At 43.3% G+C, this 20,825-nt stretch overlaps 1 protein-coding gene across 1 annotated transcript; it reads left to right on the top strand.

Annotated features, from left to right (window-relative positions):
* The first annotated feature begins 1,667 nt into the window (after positions 1 to 1,667).
* Positions 1,668 to 17,841, top strand: THBS1 (thrombospondin 1). Its single transcript, XM_086749072.1, has 22 exons — positions 1,668 to 1,822; positions 2,024 to 2,118; positions 2,893 to 3,470; positions 4,013 to 4,088; positions 4,336 to 4,532; positions 4,734 to 4,859; positions 6,376 to 6,469; positions 6,833 to 7,006; positions 7,383 to 7,559; positions 7,882 to 8,055; positions 8,238 to 8,365; positions 8,488 to 8,640; positions 9,150 to 9,368; positions 9,945 to 10,052; positions 10,440 to 10,599; positions 10,985 to 11,103; positions 12,755 to 12,989; positions 13,349 to 13,576; positions 13,722 to 13,993; positions 14,422 to 14,519; positions 14,630 to 14,769; positions 15,461 to 17,841. The coding sequence occupies exons 2-22, from the start codon at positions 2,049 to 2,051 to the stop codon at positions 15,466 to 15,468; spliced, it is 3,534 nt and encodes a 1,177-aa protein (XP_086605198.1). The 5' UTR covers positions 1,668 to 1,822; positions 2,024 to 2,048; the 3' UTR covers positions 15,469 to 17,841.
* Positions 17,842 to 20,825: the final 2,984 nt, after the last annotated feature.

Below are 20,825 nucleotides of genomic sequence, written 5' to 3' on the forward strand. Positions count from 1 at the left end.
TGTGCCTTTCTTGCTCTCTCTTGCAGACATTTTTTCCCTGGCGGGGCTCTCATCATCACCATCACCTCTCTTCTCTCTCTGTTTTTTATCTTGAGACACTCGAGGTTTGTCTTCTATAAATTGTTATACAATAAAGAGGCCTACTTCACATTGTATACTCTCTCTCTTAAGTTAAAGGGGCAGACAAGCATTTTGGCTTTACCCTAATATACACAATTCTCCAGCTATCTCATTCTTCGGGTCAAGTATTTCCCAAGGCATTTCCTGGGATAATGTGCAGAGCAGGAGTGCCTCCTCATACGCTAGCCCATCCGATTATCCGATGCGTTTTACACAGTTCGGTTTAGAGTCCAGCTCAGTCACGTTGCCAAGCTCGCTCCAGTTTTCCCTCACCACACACGCAATCGCCTGACGAGATCCTTCTTCTTCCCTGACGCTCAGCTTTCCACGGGAGCACATGCCAAGCATGCAGAGGCTGGGGAACGCAGCGGAATTAACCATTTTTGGAATTCGATTACTTCAAAGCTGTTTCACACACTCAAGTCGCTGTTGGTCGCACAGAGTAGGGCATGACGTGGAGAACCTGCCTTTTTAACCTTGAAATGCTTTCCTCTTACCTGAAATCGGGATTACGTGGGAAGTTCTTGGCTGAAGTAGCACAAGCCGGTGCGTTCGTTACACAAAGCCGCTACGGGAGGTTCCCGGCCGCAGCAGGGCCCCATCCCGCTCCTCCGGCCACGCCGGGACCCGGGCCGCATCCCCACGCGCTCCCCGCCGGTGACAAGGTGTGGGGAGGGGCAGGGCGGGAAGGGGCTCCCCGTTCCCCCCGGTTGCCCCGCTCCCCCGCTCACCCCCTCTCTTCCCCCAGGCGGCCCGGCCCGCGGCCCTGTCCAAGGGTGGGCAGGCAGAAAGAGCCCCCGAGAGTTCAGGTTGTTCCCCCTTTTGTGGACCCAGTGTCCCGTGTGCCGTGTGTTTTGCGACATAGGGGCAGGAAGAACAGCTTTTCCTTAAGTTAATTAAGTTAATTAAGCGGCGATTGCTCTCCTTAAGTGACTCGGGACAGCCAGGGGTAGCGGCGTTCCGGCGGAGCCTCTCCCCCGCGCCCAGCCGGGCCGCCGGCAGACACCTGCGGCGGGGTTGCGCTCCTCCCGGGGCGCCCGCCGGCCGCGGGGGGCACAGCCGGCGTCCCGAGGCAGCAGGGCCAGGGCACCCGTACCCCTCTGCGCGGGGCCAGGGGCGGTGCGAGCGGCCGGGAGCCGGGGGGCCCCGAGGGCAGGACTGGGGCGCCGGGCGGGAACCGGCGGCGTCGCGCGGGGCCGAGCAGCGCCGGCCGGGCCGCTGGAACACAAGCGCCGTGCGAGCTCGCGGGGCGCCCCCAAGCGGCGCGGCGGCGGCCGCCCGCTCCCCCGGCCGGCGGGGCACGGCGGTGGCGGTGGCGGCGGCGGCGGCGGCGGCGGCGGCGGCAGCGGGCCCACCCCCGCCCCCTGTGGAAAGTTGTCTCTGGCCGCGGAGCCACCCGGCACCCGGCTCCCGCCTCCCGCTTCCTGCCCCGCCGCCGCCGATTGGCCCGCCGCGCGCCCAGGAATGCGAGCCACCCTTTAAAGGCGCGCGCGGCACCCGCCGCCTGCAGTGTGCCGGCAGCGCCGCTCTGGAAGCAGTGTGCTTTCCCTCCTCCTCATCGCCCGGGACCCGCCGCGCCGCCCGCCCCGACCAGGCGCCGTTGTCCGCCCTCTCTGGCCGGGACAGTCGAGAGCTGCCCCGAGGACACCGGTCGCCGTTAGCCGGCGGTGCGGGAGGCCGGCCCGGATCGCTCTCCCCGGAGGTGAGTGCTGAAGCCGCTCCCCCCCGCGCTCGCTGTCCCCTCCGAGGGCGGCGGGGGGCACCTGCTCTGTCCCCGCTGCTTCCCGCCGCGCAGCCTTCCTGCCTCCGCGGAGCCTCGGGAGCCGCTGATGCCGGTGCGCTGGGCTGGAGGTCCCGGGTGGAACGGCGGCGCGGTGACCTTCTTCCTTGTGACTGTCCCCAGGCTGGCTCAGAGACAGACCTTTGCCATGGGGCCAACGGCTGTTCTCTTCCTCCTCCTCCTCATGCTCGGCGCCCCGGAGGCCAAGCGCACTGCAGGTAAGACCAGCTCTGTCTGCCGGAGCCGGCAGTTTTGGTACTCGGAGCAATCAAGGAAGGGAGGAAAAAAAAAACAACCAAAAAAAAAAAGCCCCACTTCTTGGGGTGTGTGTAGGCAGCTGAAATTGTGCACAGCGGTGAAGAGCTGGAAAGCTTTCAATGAATAAAAACTTTTTAACCTGAGCATCAGCTAGTTGGGAACAGGAAACTATCCGGTGTGGAATTTGTGTACCTTTCAGGAATAGAAGTGCATAGTCTCCAGGACTTGAGAGCCCAGCTTGTCCACCTCCGTGCTGGGCAGAGGGAAGGGGGAACGTGGTGTGGGAACCGGCTGAAGAAGGAATGGGGCAGCAGGCTGCTGTCGTGCTGCTAGAGAGAAGCTGCTACTGTGCTTGCTGTCACCCTGTCCGACTGAGCAAGCTCAGCGCGGTATCCTAGCATAGGAATATTGCAGTCTGGGCTTCTGCTGTCTCTTTCTCCTCTGCTAGTGCTTAATGAGGTGCCAGAACAGCCACTACCTTTGTGTGTCAGTCAGCAGCGGGTACCTGGCGCTCCTGTGCCGACTGGCTCCTGTACAAGAGTGCACATGTGCTGCTGCACGGCAGCTCCTGGTGGGACTGCTGTGCTGTTGGAGCTATTGTCTGTGCTCAGGTGTGAAGCGCTCTACCTCGCACGATACGCACCACGAGCCAGTATGTTAAGTAGTCCTGGGAGATACATGCCTACTCAGCCTCTTGTCCCTTGCTCACGGTGCTTGTTCTGATCTCTCCACAGAGTCCAGGAGCGATGATAACAGCGTCTTTGATCTCTTTGAACTCATTGGCTTCATCCGGAAGGGAGCTGGGCGCCGGGCACCCGGGGTGCACCTGGTGAAGGGACCAGAAACCTCCAGCCCTGCTTACCGCATTGAAGATGCCACTCGCATCCCTGCCGTCCCTGACACCAAGTTCCAAGACTTACTAGATGCCATCCATGCTGAGAAGGGCTTCATCCTCCTGGCCACTCTCCGGCAAGCCAAGAAGAGTAGAGGCACGCTACTGTCTGTGGAACAGAAAGATGGCTCTGGTCATGTCTTCAGTCTAGTGTCAAACGGCAAGGCAGGCACCCTGGACTTGAGCCTTTCTGGTGATGGCAAGCAGCAGTTAGTGTCAGTAGAGGATGCCTTGCTGGCTACAGGACACTGGAAGAATATCACCCTGTTCGTGCAGGAGGACCGGGCTCAGCTCTACGTGGGGTGTGAGAAAATGGAGAATGCTGAACTGGACATCCCCATCCAGAACATCTTCACTAGGGACCTGGCCAGCAGTGCCAGGCTCCGTATCGCCAAAGGGGGAGTCAACGACAACTTCCAGGTAAGAATTTAACTTATGTTTTTGCCTAGTATCTTCAGTCACCTGCCTTGAAGGTGCCAGTCTAAACAGCTACAAAGACGTGTAATTCAGAGAAAGGGTTCCACCAGTGACTATTTTGTGTACATCTGATACGGACCACCTCTAAATCTACTAGACTTTAATAATGGAGTTTGAAGGGTGAAGCATTAGATTTGCAGGGATAGAACTTCTCTGCAGCAATAAGGCAGCACTGAAGCTTCCAAACAGGTAGCTGTAGCTTCATCGCTCAGCCTCTTATACATGATTCAGAAATTCATGGGTTCTTTCTTTCCTGCCTGGAGAGTTGCCAGGTCCCTATGGTCAAGGATGAGAATGTTAGGAAGCAGAGCTTGTTATCATTAAGGAGAATAAAGTAACGTGTTTCACTTTGCCATCTGCCTTGGCATGAAATTACTCCTAGTGATCTTATGTGACCTTAAGTACCTACAAGTTCTCTCCATGCAAGCTGTACTTCTTTGCCTTGCAGTTGCTGCAAGTAGCTGTAATTCTTCCTCTGTCCACAGGGACTGCTGCAGAATGTGCGGTTTGTGTTTGGAACAACTCTGGAAACTATCCTGAGGAACAAAGGCTGCTCCAGCTGTAAGTTTGCAACCTTCTGAATCCAATGACCTATTAAAAATAAGATTCCTCATTATGTTAAACAGGCAAGTTGAAACAGAACTCAGAAGTATGCTGACGTGCAAATTCATGTTGCATAAGAAATAAGATTATATTTCTGCAGGCACCCTAATGAATCTGGTGGCAGCTGTTTAGCAGGTGTTATCCTGGAATGATAAATGCACATAGTAAAAAATGCATTTTCTTTCTTTGTGTTTTTGTCTCTTAGCCACTAGTGCGATCATTACTCTGGACAACCCCATCAATGGTTCCAGCCCAGCTATCCGCACTAACTACATTGGCCATAAAACAAAGGACATCCAAGCAGTCTGTGGTTTTTCCTGCGATGAGCTAACAAATATGTTTGTGGAACTGCAAGGGCTGCGGTCCATGGTTACAACACTTCAAGACAGGGTTCGCAAAGTGGTAAGTGCTGGTTAAATTCACGGTACCTTCCATTAACTGACACTTAGTGAATGAATTATAACCTGCCCTTTGACAGCCCAGATAAACAGTAATAATGTTAATCTCTGACTTTTGTGGAAAAGGCTGTTTTCTGTATTAACTTCTAAATACCTTCTCTTCTCTGCTTGTCCCATCTCATCCCCTCCTGCCCCCCCTCTTAAGACTGAAGAAAATGAACTGATTGCCAAAGTGGTCCAGATCACTCCTGGAGTATGCATTCATAATGGAATCTTGCACAAAAACAAAGAGGAGTGGACTATTGACAGCTGCACTGAATGTACCTGCCAGGTAAGATTCCTCACATTCGTAAATCCTCTGTATATAAACTCATGAGCTGGAATGAACAGGTATTTCTAAATGACATTCTTTGTTAGAGTGAATCCTACACAGAACTGGGCATACTACACTAGCCAGAGAATTATCCAGTATATTTTATCCTACTAGATCTCTGGTATAAACGCAGCTTTTATACAGTGCTACAACAGCAGTATTTTAGAAAATTCTACAAAATATGGCTTTTACCCCACTTTTAGTTCCTTAATTTGGGGAATGCCTGTATACTTTATTTAAGTCCATGAGTAAACTAAAAGTCAGCATCAATCGAACATACTTACAGTACTATAACAGCTTTGCTCCCTGGCATACTTTAGATCCACCCTCTGTCCTCACTGAACCTCCTGCTGGCTTAGTAGGAAAAGACATTCCAGTACTCAGTAAAGGCTCTTAAACTTACAGGGTTTTTGTCTAACAAAAGCTTCTAGCTGTGCCCTATTAGCTGTTACAGATTGTATGGAATAGCAATCCCTTCCAGATTTCAGTTTAGCTGTTTAAATCCCAGGATCACCTGGCAAGATATTTATGCTTTGCTTTCTGCTTCTGTGCAATGTTGTAGAAGTACACCAAAACACACAGTTTCAAAGGTTCTTTAACCTTATTGCTTGTTCCACTTAACTGTAAGTATACCTTAGCAAAAGCATCTTGGAGTACCAGGTTACTAGGTTAACTAGTCTGCCTCTGTTTAGAAACTAAAGGCTGCGTATTTGTACATGTGCCATCCAAGGCATCTCACCAAGTTCTGCATCTGCTTCTATAGGTCTCTACATCATTTGTCTTGTAGTTAAATGATACTGTGACTTCTGTATTTGCCTCTTTCCTACCAACGCTCTTACTCAATGTTAGCTGTGATTGCTTTAATGTAGTCATTTGCTTGGGGAGATTAAAATAGTAATCGTGAGAGCATTCTTCTGACCAAGCTGCTACCTTCAAGAAGCAAAACTACAGGCTACCCTTTAGCTCTCATTGAGATTGGAGGTGGGTGTTCTTACCCTGCCTGCTTGGCTTAAAGATCAAAGACCTCTAAGTATAAGTTACAGATTTTATGGCTCTTGAGCAGAGTCCACTAAAATTTTATCTTTACTATATAATCAGCTTAAATCCATATTAACTAAAAAGAAAGTTGGCTTCTCATTCTTGTTTCATTCCCTTGAAGCCTGACCTCATACTTTGGGTATCACACGATAGTCTCTTACTCTAGCCAGCATCTGGTAGCTGGATCAACTTCTGCAAAACCAAAACACTTCTGCTCTTGACTGAAAAAAATAATGGGTGAGAATGGGAATGAGATGAAGTTTGACTGAAAGTACCTGGGATTACCCTTGCGTTGTATTAGCCCTAAATACAAGGGTCTGTGCTTTAGATGTGCTATTGAGTTTTTAAGTGCTGCCGAAAAGATCTCTTTATTGTTCAATCAGACTCCAGACATTGTTTATATTTTACTTATTGCAATTCTCACAATTTCTTATAGAACTCTGCCACTATATGCCGGAAAGTGTCCTGTCCTCTCATGCCTTGTTCCAATGCCACTGTGCCTGATGGGGAGTGCTGCCCCCGATGCTGGCGTAAGTACTTAATAATACCTTCACACTTCTGTAGCAGTTGGCTTCATCTATCTAGCTAGACATGCACTGCTCTAAAGTATACCATAACTGGATATAACCTCACTCCACTGGAGCACGGTTAGCCTGATACCTCTTTGTGGTTAATCACTTTGGTGATGCATGTCAGAACTGAAACATTTGAGTTCATGGCCTTTATTTTGTACAAGAAAGGAAGATGCATGTGGCTTTTGAGGACAGTTGTGTCTTTTTTTTTTTTTTTTTTTTTTTTCTTTCCATGGAGAGAGGGGTGGGAGAAAAAAACTATGGAAGAACACATACCTGGAGTCTTATTTTGAGCTGTAACAGAGCTGTATCCTTCTGCAGCTAGCGACTACGCAGATGATGGATGGTCTCCTTGGTCTGAGTGGACTTCATGTTCTGTGACCTGTGGGAATGGGATTCAGCAGAGAGGGCGGTCTTGTGACAGTCTGAATAACCGCTGTGAAGGGTCTTCTGTACAGACTAGGACTTGCCACCTTCAGGAGTGTGATAAGAGATGTAAGTACTTAATCTGCTCACATTGGTAATAAACACAGGCTGCTTTTATTGGCTTAATGTTAACAGCAAAGATTACCCTGTAGCTCTGTCACTGGGATGGAGCATTGGCTTCTAGCTTTAAGGATTTATATTAATCAGGTAAAGGGGAGCAGATAGTTAATGCAATGTTTGGGCACTGCTCCCAGGACAAAACTTGAGGCCAGTTAAGGTATGCAATTTCTCTAGTGACAAAACAACTTGGTCTGTGATGGTACTGAGATTATCCAATATATATGGAGTCTTTAGTACAGTTCTGGTAGTGGCTGTGTCCCAGGTGCTGTGCAGCTGAAGTCTGTCCTCAGAAACTCTGTTAATAACAGATGTATCTCTCTTGTAGTTAAACAGGATGGTGGCTGGAGCCACTGGTCACCATGGTCATCATGTTCTGTCACTTGTGGCACGGGCATCATCACTAGAATTCGTCTCTGCAACTCTCCAGTACCACAGCTGAATGGCAAACCTTGTGAGGGTGAGGCAAGAGAAAACAAATCCTGCCAGAAAGATCCTTGCCCAAGTAAGTGTGTCCGGGTGGTAACTACTATTCAGTAGCTTAAACAGTGACCTTCCTGAGTAGTTGCTATTTCTATTTCTAGTAATCTTCTCTTTTTAAACTTGTGAGGTTTTACCTAGCTCACCCCTTAGGTTAGTTTCAGATGAAACTGATCTGTCCAGGTGAAACAAAACTGTTTTCTATGGCTCTTCCATGGAGTCCATTAATTCTGTCTTTATGTCTGAAATGCTCTCACAACAAAAGTAACAGTCCTTAGTTAGGTAGAAACTAGTTCTACTATTGAATTTAAAGCTACGCATGTCTCCTAATTTCTGTCTCCCTTTAGTTAATGGCAACTGGGGACCATGGTCTCCATGGGATGCCTGCACCGTGACATGTGGAGGAGGACTTCAAAAACGCAGCCGTCTCTGCAATAATCCTGAGCCTCAGTATGGTGGGAAGACTTGCGTAGGTGAAGCTAGAGGGACTCAGGTCTGCAACAAACAGGACTGTCCGATTGGTGAGTATCCGTTTTCCCATAAACATTTTAAGGTTGTGGACAATCTTAAATGCTGATTAAAAAATTCAACATGACTAAAATTCTAGCACTTATGTTCTACAAACCAGCATATCAGCCAAACACAGTGCTGTAGCAGCATGGTAAACATCCCTTATCTTAACACTCTATCATCTATTTCTCAGATGGGTGTCTGTCTAATCCCTGCTTTGCTGGCACTACGTGTACCAGCTCCCCTGATGGTTCCTGGAAGTGTGGTGCCTGTCCTGCTGGCTACCATGGTGATGGTGTCCACTGTCAAGATATTGATGAGGTAAGAAGACCAGAGTTTGCCCCTTGAAAGGGAGTGAAAGAAAATGGGAAGAGAAAAATAAAATCCCACTGTTTTATAACACTAACTGCTGCTCTTCTTTGTCTCAAACTCTTGTATTTCAGTGCAAAGAGGTTCCTGATGCCTGCTTTGTCTTCAATGGAGTGCACAGGTGTGAGAATACTGAACCTGGGTACAACTGTCTGCCTTGTCCACCACGTTTCACTGGGACACAGCCATTTGGTCGCAGTGTTGAGGATGCCATGGCTAACAAACAGGTATTTTCAACTTGGGAACTGTTCTGGGTTATGAAATCTCACAAAGTTCCTAAACAACAGAAAGCACCTATACAGTTCAGGGAAGGATGACTTGGTACATTTAATAAAACAGTGTCCTCTGATTCAGAACAGGAGGAGCATTAAGCAGTTTCTATTGGAGTTCAAAATTAGTTTTAAAAATCACTGTCTTCTCAGCCATGGAGTGTTCAGATGTTATACATAATTTTAGGAGAGTAATTTAATCAGTATTCACTTATGATCCAACAATATGTGCCTTAAAGATATTTCAGTGCTTGGTTCCATTTGAACAAGAAAAATAATTAGTGCTAAGACTGCTCCTGGGGTTGGGTAGCAGAAGAAAGTAATGTATGAGGTATTTCTTTTTTTGCCTGATTGAAGGATCGCTGATCAAAACAAACCTATATTCTCCATGTTCTATTTGAGTATCTGGGGAAAGACGAGGGATAAAAAGATGTTTCAATGGATTTAGTTTCTGTGTGGTCTTCTAGGTCTGCAAGCCACGTAATCCATGCACAGATGGAACACATGACTGCAACAAGAATGCCAAATGCAATTACCTTGGCCACTTCAGTGACCCCATGTATCGCTGTGAATGTAAACCAGGCTATGCTGGCAATGGCATCATCTGTGGAGAAGATACTGACTTGGATGGATGGCCAAATGAGAACCTTGTTTGTGTTGCCAATGCCACTTACCACTGCAAAAAAGTAAGTTTATCCTGTTTGCCAACTAGATTATAACAGCATATCTGAGAAATATACAAAAAACGTTGGGTTTGAGGTATTAACCAAGTCTCTACCTAGTTAGAGCTATTAAACTATCCTCTCTGCAAATACAACTGGTACAATATCCCTCTATGCAGGGATACCATTGTCAAGGTATTGCTAGGAGGCTCTTGGTGTTCCTTTAGATATTCCTGCAATACGGGGAAAAAATGAAGCCTGACACAATTATACATGCTTGTTATAAATGTTCTAGGAGGACTCTAGTTTCAGCTATACCTATATCAGCTTTGCTCTGACGGGTGTCTAGCTCTAGGGGAAGAAAAAGAGGGTAAGACCCTCAAAATCAGCCTGAACTTTCTTTTAAAAATGATTTGAACTATGGCTTTCTACGACTTATCCTCATGGTAATGACTAGTTAAAATTGAGAGAAGTATAGTAAGATAACACCTACCTGAGTGAGGTATTATGATTTTTGCCTAATGTTTAGATCTTACCTGCTAAAATCCCTATTGTAATCACACCAGGAGTAAACACATCTTTGTACTTCCTCCTTTCTAGGATAATTGCCCTAATCTGCCCAACTCTGGCCAGGAAGACTATGATAAGGATGGGATTGGTGATGCCTGTGACAATGATGATGATGATGATGGTATTCCTGATGACCGGGTAAGGCAACACGAAAGAACAGTCTTTGAGAGTGTAGCTCTCCCATTCCCCTTCCTAAAGATGGGGTCTAGCTTCTGACCTTAATCTCATGAGAGGACCCTACGAAATAGCTGTCAGTGTCAGCAATCCTAGAAACCTTTGGATATGCAAAACTATGCAGACAAATTTTCTGCAGCTGGTTGAGCTTTGGAAGTGAATCTTTACTTTTATTCAGCCATTCCTACACTTACGCGAACAGTGGGGTGTTTTTATATAGAAGCATTCCAGTTGTAAATGTTTCCCTGCCTTTCACTTCTCCTTTCATATAGCAGTAAAAGCATAAGCAGAATCTGGTTTAAGCTTTAATTTCACTCTTTATAAAGCTTGATTTCTTTCTCGCTTTTGCAGGACAACTGTCCATTCATCTACAACCCACAGCAGTATGACTATGACAGGGATGACGTTGGTGACCGCTGTGATAACTGCCCCTACAATCACAACCCTGATCAAACTGACACTGACAACAACGGAGAAGGCGATGCATGTGCAGTGGATATTGATGGAGATGGTAGGCAGCCTCTAATCTCTCCTTTAGATGGTTTTCTAATCACAGGTTGAGAAAATGTACCCAATGTACTACTGATTTCCTGCCAGAATTTCATCCCTGAACACACAGAAGTTCTCGTCTGGTGGCTTCAGGACATAGACTACTGAAATAACAGTTATAGCTGATGGAAATTCACTTTGAAAGATACACATTTTGGCACAGTTAAATTCTAGCTCTACTCTCACAGGTGGTAGGAACAGAAGTGTGTGTCAGAGCTAGTGAAGAGCCAAGTTTCAAAGCTTTCAAATGCTGATCAAAAATCTGTTAAGTGTGTTGTGGCTTTAGACATCTAAATGCTGCAAAGCGCTGTATGACTTTCATTCATGAACTCTCCTTAATTTTGCAGGGGTCCTCAATGAAAGGGACAACTGCCAATATGTCTACAACGTAGACCAGAGGGATACAGACTTGGATGGTGTTGGAGATCAGTGTGATAACTGTCCACTGGAACACAATCCTGACCAGGTAAGGGATTTGCATTGTATAAATAAAAGACTAGCATTACAAAAAAAGTAGTATGTTGTGTGTTGCAGAAAACATTTGAAAAAGTTACAGCTTAAATTTGACTTGTCACAAATAATTCTTATGAATTTGCCAAATGGGGCCTTTATCAAATAACATGCCTTCACAGTTCAAACAGATGCTAGGTATTTTCAGAAAAGTAACTCCAGTAAAGTTCTGAGAGACTACTGCATGTGCTTGCCTCTTAAACACTTCTTAGGTTTGTCAGTTGCAGTGATTCTTATAGTCAGGATATAAAATTCCTGGGAGCATTGTATGAAATATAGGTAGGTAGGAACTACCCTCTTCATAGCTTGTAGTTCTATGTTCACTTAAACACAAAGTTGCTATTTAGTCTTTGTCCTTAAGTCCAAAACAGCTGCATTTCAAAAGATAACTTTTCTACCAGTAAGTTGAAGGCAGCACAGGTTGCTTTTCTCTAAGGAAAAGGCGTATTCCGATGCTTTTAAAATTCCCTCCCATAAAAATCTATGGGGATCCAGCCTCTCGCACAACTTACTGATTCCAAAATGTTTGAAGGCAGAAGTGGATAAATTCTGTGGCATCCTGTGAAGTACAAGGCTGTAAGTTTAAATAGCTTCAGGGACATAACTGTAAAGTTTGAAGGGTTTAAAAAAGCTGTTACAAATCAGTGGAATCTAGTGTAGTATGGTCATGCAGCCTAAAAGCAGTGTTACTTGAAGGATTTAAACTGATAAACTAATTTATTAATTTTTGTTGCTTGCTTTGCTACTTCCACACCTGAGGGTGGAAAGTGTCTGACGATCCCTTCAGGCAACGTTTCTCTTAACACTTTGAAATATAACTCTAATGGTTTTCCAAACATTTTTCTAAGCAAGTTCTAGAAGCAGAGATATTAGATTTCAAATGGCAGAATTAGTAGCTATTCAAACTGTGTGGTATGCCTTCTGTCTACACCAACACCAGCATCATCCACCAGTGTTGACAAGGCTACTAGACTAAACCTTGAGGCAGCCTCAGGGATGATTAGATTGCTTTTCTTATTTCAGAAGCTGACTAAGCAAATGACTGGCTAAAATACGTGATCAGCAAGCAGAGCAGTTCATGCAGTCTTTGACCACTAAAGGAATAATTGTCATGACAGATGAGTCAGGAAGCATAAAGAGCATTATAGGCTTTTATGATAAAGAAAACTGATATGGTGTGGAACCTGTAAAACCAAGACTTGATAGACTATGTTTTAATGTTACAGTCCCTGCTGGCTAGGTACAGAGCAATCCTACCCTTATCTGGCCCTTGGAACCAGGGAGCTGCTAGAGAAGGTGGGAGGAAAAGTACCCTCTGTACAGTATGGTAGACTAGTGGCAGAAGGGAGAAAATAAACCGATGACAGCACTGATTTCTGCTGCCGTAGATTCAAATTAAAACCAGGGCAACACTAAACAAGCCCCAAAACAGTTAGCACACACAGCTTCAAATAAGCGTGTATTAATACTAATACCTCATTACATCCATCTTAGCTCTTGCTAAAGCAAGAAGAAATCTCAATTAATTCTACCTATTAAGACTCCTATTTCAGTCTTTTTTTTTTTAAGTAGCTTTTTAAAATGTTCTTTTTTTTCCACTTTCTTAGGAAGACACTGATTCTGACCGCATAGGTGATGAGTGTGACAACAATCAGGACATAGATGAAGATGGCCATCAAAATAACCTTGATAACTGCCCCTATGTGCCCAATGCCAATCAAGCTGACCATGACAAGGATGGAAAAGGTGATGCCTGTGACCATGATGATGACAATGATGGTATTCCTGATGACAAAGATAACTGCAGATTGGTTGCCAACCCGGATCAAGCTGATTCTGATGGTAAGATGGCCAGTATCATAGTAACATTTATCTTCCAATAGTTTGGTGCTATATTTTTTTTTCCACACTATTTAGGGTTGGACAAAACTTCCAAGTGGAAAAAAGACAATGTCTGTACTGTTATAATGCTCCTCAGGAGTAAGAAGCAATGTAAAAATGACCACATATCCAAGTTATTCCTAAGTTACTATCAAGTTTCAGTGAAAGGGCACTTATACAGTAGCTGTTGTGGCTTCTGTAGTGTGTCTGCCAGCAGTACCTGGGTAGTCAGAGACCTGCAATTAAGATTTCAACTCTAAGTTGTAAGATGTGAAAGCAAACATTGGTGATATAATGATTAAATTACTTGTGTTCTGCAGGTGATGGACGTGGAGATGCTTGCAAAGATGACTTTGACCAAGACAGTGTGCCAGACATTGATGATATCTGCCCTGAAAATGTGGACATCAGTGAGACTGATTTCCGAAGATTTCAGATGATTCCTCTGGATCCCAAAGGAACATCTCAAAATGATCCAAACTGGGTTGTTCGTCACCAGGGTAAAGAACTGGTTCAGACAGTCAACTGTGACCCTGGCCTTGCAGTCGGTAAGGGGAAAATTTTAACAGGCATTACACTGTGGTTTCTTTTTGATTGGAGGGGGGAAGAGGAGAACCTGAGAAACTATTAAGGAGTTGTTTAAGAATCACAAAAGACCAGTGTCTAAAACTTTCTCCTTTAATGCCCTCATAGGTTTTGATGAATTCAATGCTGTGGACTTCAGTGGCACCTTCTTCATCAATACAGAAAGGGATGATGACTATGCTGGCTTTGTATTTGGCTACCAATCTAGCAGTCGTTTCTATGTTGTCATGTGGAAGCAGATCACCCAGTCCTACTGGGACTCCACACCAACCAAAGCTCAAGGCTACTCAGGTCTCTCCATCAAAGTTGTGAATTCCACCACAGGTCCAGGAGAACACCTTCGTAATGCTCTGTGGCACACAGGAAACACGCCCGGCCAGGTAAGAGTGGCACTTTGATAACTTACTCTTATGCTCTGTAAGGCAGGCTGTACTTCCAACAAGTTAGACACTTACAGGGGGTCTGCACATGCTGATCAGAATGGCATAGTCTTCTTAGCAAAGACCAGTAACTTTATAATTATCCCAAATCATGCAAAATATTGTAGAAAATTAACAGGATTGCTTGCTGCTGACAGGCTTACCAGCAGCAGTGACTCAATCATTTCTGCTGTTGTGGAGTAGTTTCCTATTTACATATTTACAAGTAAATTTAAATGCAGTTGACTTCAAAAGAGCCGATTACAGAGCCTAATGGCTTACTTTAAGCCTTTGCTAGTCATAATGATGATTGCCAGTCCATCTTCATGTCAAAATAATGCCTATGTTATCTCAGGCTTTTGGTTAATAAAAGAAATATTCTTTTGTAGGTGAGAACTCTGTGGCACGACCCTCATCGCATAGGCTGGAAAGACTTCACTGCATACAGATGGCGTCTTAGCCATAGACCAAAGACTGGTTACATCAGGTGAGCATCATCCTTTTATCTAAAGTAATTATCACAAGGAAAGTGGATGTCTGTAAAGATGAACCTAACAGAAGCTTGTCAAAGATGGCTGACCAATCATCTCTTTGTAGGGTTGTAATGTATGAAGGGAAGAAAATCATGGCAGACTCAGGACCAATCTATGATAAAACTTACGCTGGTGGTCGGCTAGGATTATTTGTCTTCTCTCAAGAAATGGTGTTCTTCTCAGATCTTAAATACGAATGCAGAGGTAAGGAAGACTTATTGAAGAGATCCTATATAAATGAATTGATTCAAGAAAGCTGCTCCCAAGAAAAAACACAATGGATCAAGACATAAGAGCTAAAAGGGAACGTTGACCCATGATCTTTCATGGCTCAGTCTCAAGCGAGTTCTGCAGGCAGAAACGAGACACCTTCTTGATTAAACTCTTCACAGTTAAAAGTTTAAATGTAAAAAATCTCAGTATATTTCTATCTTATTATTTCAAAGTACCAGAAATCCACACTAAGTTCCAGATATTAAATATATCTTGAATCTCTTAAAATGCTGAGTAGAATGAATCAACAGAGCTGACAAAGTCCAAGGTGAAAATGCAAAATATTGACTCTAGCAAGCAAGAGAGTAGTATCTGACATGCAAAAAAACTGATTTGCTTAAAAGCAAGCAAAGTAGAAGGTTGTCCATATATTGTACTCTTGCAGTTCAGTGGAGATAAGTGCATATGACTAGTTCCAGGTGCCCTAGTTGCCTTAAATTGAGACTCCATTATGTAATGGTTGCATAGACTAGATTGTGAAGCCTAACTCAAGGAGGTACTTAAGCGCTTTCTGTTTTCTTTACCAATATGTTCTTTACAAATGTCTCTAGGGATTAATGTCATAGAATAATAATGCAAAATACAAAAATATTTAAATATCTTCACTTTTTCTTTTTCACAGATCCATAATCACAAGGTTGTTGGATCCAGAGACTATTTAAAAATGCTGGTATTGCACCTTCTGAAACGTTTAGCCTTACAAATCCTGGGACCATTGTATTATTCCTTCCTTTCTTCTTTTTGCATAAATGTGGACTCAAAACACATGACCTGCCTCAAGAGAATGCTTTTGAGAGAATGAAAGTGAGAACATACTTGGTATCTGACCTCTGCTGAAGTGGAAGGAAACAAATGTGTCTTGCAAATGAGAATTGTCTTCACTGAACAAGCACACTTCTTTCAGTAGGAAAGACATTTGTTTGCTGTTTATCACAGTGCAGTGTCACTGCCTCTCTAACTGGAGGTCCCATGGAGTAGCATTTTGTAAAGAGCATCTTTGGATGTGCTGTGGACTACTTAAACTGAAGACCTTTCATTGTGTGGGGAAAAGGGTTTTTGGGTGGGAGGGTGAACTCTAAGTCCTTTTTCTTTATAGGTGAGAAGAGGGGTTTTTTTTAATGAGGGCTGCACTACCTTGGTTTACACCCATTTCACCTGGAGAAATGAATATTGTTTTATATGTCATATCTTTCAGATGAAAACACAGCCCTTTCTCTCCATTTCTGGTGAGCTAGATCAGCTGCTCTATTACACAGGGCAAAACAGATATCCTAAAATTTATTTCTATGATCAGAGGGGGAAGGAGGACAAAACCTGGCACACTGGCTCACACCAGCTTTGGGAGAACTAGCATTTACAATTAGATTCTGTTTTTTCCTGATGAGAAGCAGATCTTCCTTACCTTTAAATGTTTTTCTTTCAGATATGGTGCCAGAAAGCACCACCATCTCAGCTAGCACTGTGCTGTCATTCAGGAAACCAGCATGTGCTTCACTTTTTTATGGTTAAAAAGGCACAAAAACAATAGTAATGAAAACATTCCTTTTCTACATGCCATAGATGCTTTAAACCCCTCACTTCTTTAGAAGGGAGGGAAAGGGGCCTGTAGATGAAATACTGAAATTGTAAAATATTTATTTTTACCTATCTTTGATGTTATAATGACTGAGGGATTATTGATTAAAACAACAAGAAATGCGTCAAGACTATCCACCTACTCATTGTTACAAGTCTTCATGACTGTAAGATTGTAAATACAGATTATTTATTAACTCTGTTCTATATTGAAACTAGAAGGGGTTTAGTTGAGAGAAAAATCTTATCTGGAACAGATTGTGGTGATATATTTGTTACAATGGACAATTTTCCCATAAAGGCTTTGAGGCGCAGGGAAAAGTGGCGGGGTGGGGAATGGGATGTTTGCTTTTCTCAGCCTGAGCTCAGTGTTGGCTTTTCCTTTCTTTGTGCAAGGCAGATGGTAGCCTGGCTGGCAACTGTTCTGCAGTGCTAAAACTCAAGTCCCTTTAGATGGTGGCAGTTCCTGTATCCCATCCATAGCACTAGAGGTGAGAGAATGCCATTTACCCTCTTAGCAGTTACTTAGTGCTGGGAAATGTCTGCAGTGCTTTCCCACTGGTCAGTGGGCCCAACACAAATCCGGAGTACCTGCCCTGAGGAGATTACAGAGAGAGGCACAATGACCGCAACTGGTAGCCATTCAAAGGTTATTTGTGCCGCTGCACGCTAATTATTGTAACTAGCAATGTGCAGCTATGAAAGGAATTTTTCACGGACTAGACAGAACTTCAGGAGCTCCTTGCAAAAGAGGGAGAGGGCTTGATGTACACTAACAGAACACTGTTTTCCCCAATAGAAGGGGCAGTATCCTTGTACCTATAATACTTCCTTGTCTTTTCAAAAAAGGAAAAGAAATTAACACAGTGAAAGTTTTACGTACAAATATTACCTCATTGTTGTGTGACTGAGAAAAACCTTTGGATTAAGCAGAGTTCAAGTGTCTAACAAACTTTAAAGCTACTGTAGTACAAAAAGTTAATGCTGTACATAGTCAAAATTTCTTTGCAGAAAATGTATTCCCAGAAAGGAAATAGCATTGGAAGAAAAAATATCAAATACGATTTCTAATGTTGTGTTATATTTTTTCCTGTCATCTTGTATACCATTGCTTGTATTTTTATAAATTATTTTTCTCATTGCCATTGTAATAGTTAATCATATAATTGTGTAGATACGCTATTTAAATAATTTATCATGGAAATGCTACCTGTAGAGTTAGTATTTCTATTTTTATAAAATGTTTGCACACTGAACTGAAGATTTTTTTTGCTTCCCTCCTCCCAATGTTTTTGCTAGTACAATTTTCTAAGAACATGCTTTTTTGTAAACACTTTAAACCATTTTTCATTTTAAAGTTGTGTAAGTTGTACAATAAAAGCTTCTTACATACAAAGAACAATAAACCAACAAGGACATTTATATTTACTCCTTTGTGCTCTAGTTTTTATTCACGTTTTGTAATGCTCCTGTAAAAACAGCTATGCTAACGTATGGCTCTGCTATTGACATCAAATGGGGCTTCAAAGCAAGACATCCACAGTCTTTACTGGATGAAGAGTCCTATTCTATAAACCTTGTTCCTACTTTTCCATCACTAAACTTTTGAGGTCAGTCCTGTATATTTTATTTTATCCTACTGAAAACAAGGAGAAAAAAGACTCCTGACCTGTTCCTTCCAAAATATGAGTGGCTGCTGAATATCTGCCCTCACTAGTTACAGGATTGTCTGCTTCACTTCTCTGGAGGGAGAGGTGGTAGTCTCTTGTGGTAATGCACCATCAGTGTAACCTGTCTCATCTTGTCTGGGCCTGTTGTACTAAATGTCCTGCAGTCTCCTCTTGCCTCCCAGGGGTACTAAGAGCCAAAACCACAAAAAAAACCAAAGGTCCTACCTGGAAAAATCTCTTTACTTGCAGGAAGTATGAGATACGCTGGATTTAGAAAGCCAATTAGCTGTATGAACAGATACATCAATGTACAGGTATGTGTAGACCTAAGTTTAAAGAACAGACCTGCTGACATGGGGGAATGGGCTTTGGCAGCCCATTCCAAGGACCTTGTCTGAGCCCAAATCAAACTTCCATGCTAATTTATTGCATGCATTTATGTAGCTTATAGCAGTGTAGGATCTGAATTGGGGATGAGATAAGCCTTAGAATAATAAAAGCACGTTATATGCCTTGTGTAAAGCCATAGGTTAAGTCCATCCACTTGTTACTTGGGGAGTGTGAATACAGTAGGACACAAGATAGAGCTCGAGATGACCTAAGTTAGGCCTGTACTTGCGCAAAGGAAAAACTGACAAAGAAAAACTAAACAGGAAGAGCATGGAAAATGGCCACACTCCACAGGGCAAAACCTCTGTAGGTGAAGCTGGTGGGAAATACGCTGTTCCCAGCTCCCTGTAGACTCATCAGTGGGACACATAAGTGTACTAACTACTGCACACTACTTCTAGTGTTATTGGGTATTTGGCCAACTTTTTTTCATAAATAATATTTGAGTTTCATGCTGCTGCAGAGGGTGCAATGTTTTATCACCGTAGCATGCTTTTCTCAGAGCCCATGCAAACACAGTAGCTTCAGTTTTGAAGTGGTCATCTGCATCAAACCTGTGTTCAAGAGGTGTAGTATTTTAACCTATGGACATAAAGACTGAGATAACCATAGCAAGATCTCCATCTTAATGACACAGTGCACTTTTTACTGAGGCTCCAATGATTTTGTAGTGAAGTCCATAGTACGATAATTGGTTGATTTTCAACATAAATTCATTTTGGAGGGATTGCTGATACTACAGAAGAGAGCATCTTAATATAAGCACAAGGGGATTTCTAGCTCTTATTTCTCATCTTTTCCAAGAGAGAAAGAACAGGTGCACAAACTTGTATGAATATTTAGGCAGAGAGGAAGAGAACCCATTAGAGAAAAGTGTTTGGCAAGTAAAAGCCTTAAAGATAAGATCTTCCATAGGAAATCCATAAAATTAGGCAGGTATCGCAGAGAAACTTGGATTTTCAAATTTAGGCAAATCCCAGGAAGCCCAGCCACCATTAGTCTTTAATTCTTTCAAATTCAAGAACTGCTAGCCTAGGCAACGCATACAAGAACTAAACTGAGCACTGCTTAGATATTGTGTCAGTCTCCCTTGATGACTCCACTCACAAAACACATGCGGAGAGACCATTTTAGTGTTATTGTAAAATTAGGGTAGAATGCCTCTGGCAATACCCTTCCCACCAAAACTATGCATACCAAATACACAAAGCAAACAATAGGAAAATAATGGCATAGAACAGTATTTCCAGAGGAAGATAGTAATTTTTTAAAGTGGAAAAAAAAAAGTTCTAAATACAGAATGCCTGCCTGTAAATCAAAATTATTTATGCACTTGAGCACTCTAGAAATTAATACACACTTGCAAGCATTCCAGTTTGCTTTTTTTTTTTTTTTTTTAAACCATAATAGATAAGGTACTGCAGATTCAAGTGCAAGCAGTGAACTATTTCACATAGACTTAAATGACAGGGAGCCTTTTATTCTAACTACTGCACCTGGATTCCAGCCAATCCCTCAATGAAACGTATAATTGGATAACTGCAGGTTATAGCATTAGTAGTATTCAAGTGCCTCTATTCTATTTAAAAAGGAAACAGTTTTCCTGACCTTTTAAATCTAGCTACAAATGAGAGAACAATTATTGCTCAATAAATAAATCTGTTGAAAATTTTTAAAAAGAAAAAAAATCACAGTTATTATTTTTCCTAGATTTCAAAAACCTTCCTAATTTAACAACTTCCCAAGCATCTGCCAAATCACCTTGTCTTCTTTGTCTACCCTTCAAACTGCAAGATTCCCAGAAGCGAGGCTCTTTTTTTTTTTGTAACTGAGGGAGGAAGCACTCTTGGAAGTGTAAACAGCGTAGAACATTTTGCACCTAAAAAGCAAAAGGGAGCGATCTCATTTAAAGCTGTGGTTAGAAAGCCTTTCTAAGAAGCTAAACAAAGAGAAGAGGTGCATTCTCATATTATTTGCTGAAATTTTACCTAGAAAATAGGAGTTTTTAATAAAATATAAAAATGAGTATCATTATTGAAATTACAGAAATCGAGCTGCAAACAACAGTCTCTCACCCATCCCTTCCTGACTGGGAAGTAAAATTGCACATTTTCTAGCCCATGAATTACTGGCGTACGTTTTTGCACTTCTAGACCAGCCCTCACTACTCTGATGACATGTTTAAGCAGCCCTTTCCTCTCTGATCTATGTAGCAGATAATTGTTGCACAGCCTGTTTTCACTCTGTGCTCAGCATGTCCACTGACTCTGCAGGAGTCCTGCTCGGGAAGTGAGAGGGAACGCAGGCACTACAGATCCACAAAGTAGATATCAGCCATTGTCTGGCTTGGAA

The sequence above is a fragment of the Chlamydotis macqueenii genome, chromosome 5, assembly GCF_036417535.1.
Source record: "Chlamydotis macqueenii isolate bChlMac1 chromosome 5, bChlMac1.mat, whole genome shotgun sequence".
NCBI classification, from domain to species: domain Eukaryota; kingdom Metazoa; phylum Chordata; class Aves; order Otidiformes; family Otididae; genus Chlamydotis; species Chlamydotis macqueenii.